The 2,905-nt window shown below is 62.3% G+C and overlaps 1 protein-coding gene across 1 annotated transcript; it reads right to left on the bottom strand.

Annotated features, from left to right (window-relative positions):
- Nucleotides 1–260: 260 nt before the first annotated feature.
- LOC102240511 (uncharacterized serine/threonine-protein kinase SBK3-like) lies at nucleotides 261–2,195 on the bottom strand. The gene is made up of 3 exons (XM_014537337.1): nucleotides 1,893–2,195; nucleotides 998–1,148; nucleotides 261–753 (listed from the first exon to the last, which is right to left on the bottom strand). Exons 1-3 carry the CDS (start codon nucleotides 1,956–1,958, stop codon nucleotides 443–445), a joined length of 528 nt encoding a protein of 175 aa, XP_014392823.1. The 5' UTR covers nucleotides 1,959–2,195; the 3' UTR covers nucleotides 261–442.
- Nucleotides 2,196–2,905: the final 710 nt, after the last annotated feature.

The raw sequence follows: 2,905 nt of genomic DNA, 5'->3' as shown, positions 1-2,905 counted from the left end.
ATAAACAGCTCTAACTCAGCCCACCCACTCCACGCAAAGAAATTTCAATCGTTGTACTGTTGATATTTGGCTGTCGACTAATGAGTTTGCCAACCACTGGGCTAGAGGAAACCTCGCTACAGCCCATCTCAGACTCAATCTATATGCATATCCTCTGCCTCACGCTCCAACCCCATCCATGCTCTTCTCCAACCCATTACCCATTACAACTCTAACTCAGCCCACCCACTCCACGCCTGCCCACACTCCCGATCTCAGTGCTCACTGGAATCCCAGCTCTGTCTCCATCCCCACCGCCGTCATCAGACCTAATCCGCCCTCCGTCCCAACCCCACCTCCCTGCCCCTCCAAGCTTGTGTTTGGATGAATGAGGGTTGGGGTCCGCCATGAAATTGCATTGAGAATTAGGAATCAGGAGGTCGTTTGGGGGCTTTGAGGGGAGCTAAGATGGGGACTGATTTGGGACTCGGGGTTGGAGATAGCAGTGGGCTTTGGGACAAAGTGGCGCCTGAGATGAGCAGTCCCAGCCTCTGTCCCCTGCCTGCCTCACCCGTTCCTGCAGCAGCCCGCTGAGGTCCCCGTAGGGCGCGTACTCCTGGGTGAAGGCGAAGTGCCGGGGGGTCTGCAGGGGTCCCGCCAGGGTCTGGAGCAAGCCCGGGTGGGACGAGACGCAGCGGCCCACGCAGAACTCCCTCAGGAAGGTGGTTCTCGGGACCGAGTCCCGACGCAGGAGCTTCAGAGCCACCGCCGGACCTGTCAGGAGAAGGGGGCAGAAGGGGACTCAGGGCGCGCCCACCCGGCTGTGTGGTCTCAGGCAGGTTCCTTACCCTCTCGGGGTGGACTCTGTTCCTCAGAAGATCACGGAGCTCTTAACTCCCCGAGAGCCCCGGTCGAGAAGGGTCCCCACCTGCTCTCCCCGGATGTCCCCTGTCTCGGGGGCTTCTGAGAACCCTCCTATGGGGAGTCCCCGAGGCTGCCTTCCGGTGGCCGAACTCACCCCCTTGGCGAGGCCGGGCGAGGAGCACTTTGCCGTAGGAGCCCGAGCCCAGCTTTCGGATGAGGCGATACTGGGCCCGCAGATTCCTCACTGGGGTCACCCTGGTGGCTGTCAGCTCCACGAGCCGCTGGAGGGCCGTGGCTGTGTCCTCCTGCAGGAGAGGGGCACAGTGGGGGGGGTGAGCCTGGGACCCACTGAGGGGGGGAGAGGAGGCTGGCGGCCAGCCCCAGGGCTGATGTGGGGGGTCAGGGGGTGGGGTCACTGGCCCCAGAAAGGAGGATGAGTCAGGGTGACTCACCAGGCCTCGGGCCACCTGTTTTTGTGTCCTGGCAAGGTTAAGGGTGATTGTCTCAGAGACCCCACCCACGGCCGTCTGTGGGAGCCCCAAGAAGCCCCCAGCTTCGACTGGGGCTACGTCTTCACCCTCACAACACGCCCCCCCCTTCCACTCCACCCATCTCTCTCTCTCTCTCCATCCTCCTCTCTCTCCATCCTCTTCTCTCCCTGTGCTCCCCATTCTTGGCTCCTGAGCCCCTTTCTCTGGGGCCTTGCACAGAGCTCTGTGCATTCGGGTTCCTCTGTGCCTGGGAGTGCTGACGCGGGAGCCAGGGAGAGCATTCCCAAGGCCCAGCTTCCAGCCTCCTCCCTCAGACCCAGGAGTCCAGGCACCCAGTCCCTCCTCCCTCAGACTGGTCTTGCTGTGTGTCCTTGGGTTTGTATTATTCTGAGTCTCTGATGTTTCTGTGTTTCGCAGGCTCTTCTGTTTCCTTCTCTGTCCCTCCGCGCCTGCCCCCTGCCCCATGCCTCTGCTCTCTCTGACTCTGTTTCTCTCTGCATCTACCTCTTGGTCTGTCTCTCTCTCTCTTTCTCTTCTTCCCTTGTTTCCATTTCTCACCTCTGGGTCCCCATCCTCCTGGTTCTCGGGGTCCCTGAGCTCCATCTTGGGGTTGCCTGGTGTCATCAGGCCCTTGGGCTGCCCCTTGTCTAGGTTCCTCGAAAGGCGACCGGACCCCTCAAGCCCACTGCGTGGTCCGGGAGCTCGTCCGAAAGGCTCCGGCCCCGTCTCCCCCTGCGTCTGAGCCCACAGGTTTCTCCGACGCTCGCTCTCCACCTCGCCCCTCTCCTCTCTTTTAGCCTCCGGGTGTTTGTGGGTCCTGCTCTGTTGACGTCTTTCGCTCCTTCTCACCTCTTCTTCCCCTCCCTCACCTCCACACCACCCTCCTGTCTCTGTCCGGCCCTGGTCCCAGGTCTCGGGTCTCTGGGGTAGGACTCCCTGTCCTGTCTCTGCTGGTCCCTGGCCCCTCTCTCTCGTCCCAGCGCTGTCTCCACTGCTGTCGCCACCGTCTGCGACAGGACGGCCCCCACTCTGCTCGGCCCTCCCTCCCTCTGTTTCTCTGGTTTCCCCTCCCGCAGGCTTCCCCGGCCGCCTCTCCTGGGAGTCTCCGTCTCCCTCCTCCTGTCTTTGTTCCTGACTCTCTCTCTCTCTCTCTCTCTCTCTGAGTCCTTTGTCCCTCCCTTTTCCTGGGCCCGGGACAGGGGTGTGTGTGACAGCCCGGAGACATCCCGTCCCCCCCACACCCCTCCCTCACCCCCTCTGACCTGCGGCCCCCCTCCCTCCCCCTTCCAAACTTAGACCAGCCTGGAGTCTGGGCTCTAGTCCCAGGACAGAGGGGACAAAACACATTGTGAACCCCTGGAGGCCAGGCCTGAAGGCTGAGGGAACAGGGGGGACAAACCCCTCCACAGGCCTAACCCGGGCGCATAGCACAGAGCTCTGTGCATTCGGGTTCCTCTGTGCCTGGCAGTGCTGGCTCGGGAGCCAGGGAGAGCATTCCCAAGGGCCAGCTTCCAGCCTCCTCCCTTAGACCCAGGGGTCCAGGCCCCAGCCCCTCCTCCCTCAGACCCAGG

Source organism: Myotis brandtii, unplaced genomic scaffold (assembly GCF_000412655.1).
Source record: "Myotis brandtii unplaced genomic scaffold, ASM41265v1 scaffold1763, whole genome shotgun sequence".
NCBI lineage: Eukaryota > Metazoa > Chordata > Mammalia > Chiroptera > Vespertilionidae > Myotis > Myotis brandtii.
Note: the sequence above shows the minus strand (reverse complement) of the source record. Positions and strands in the feature narration are given on the sequence as shown.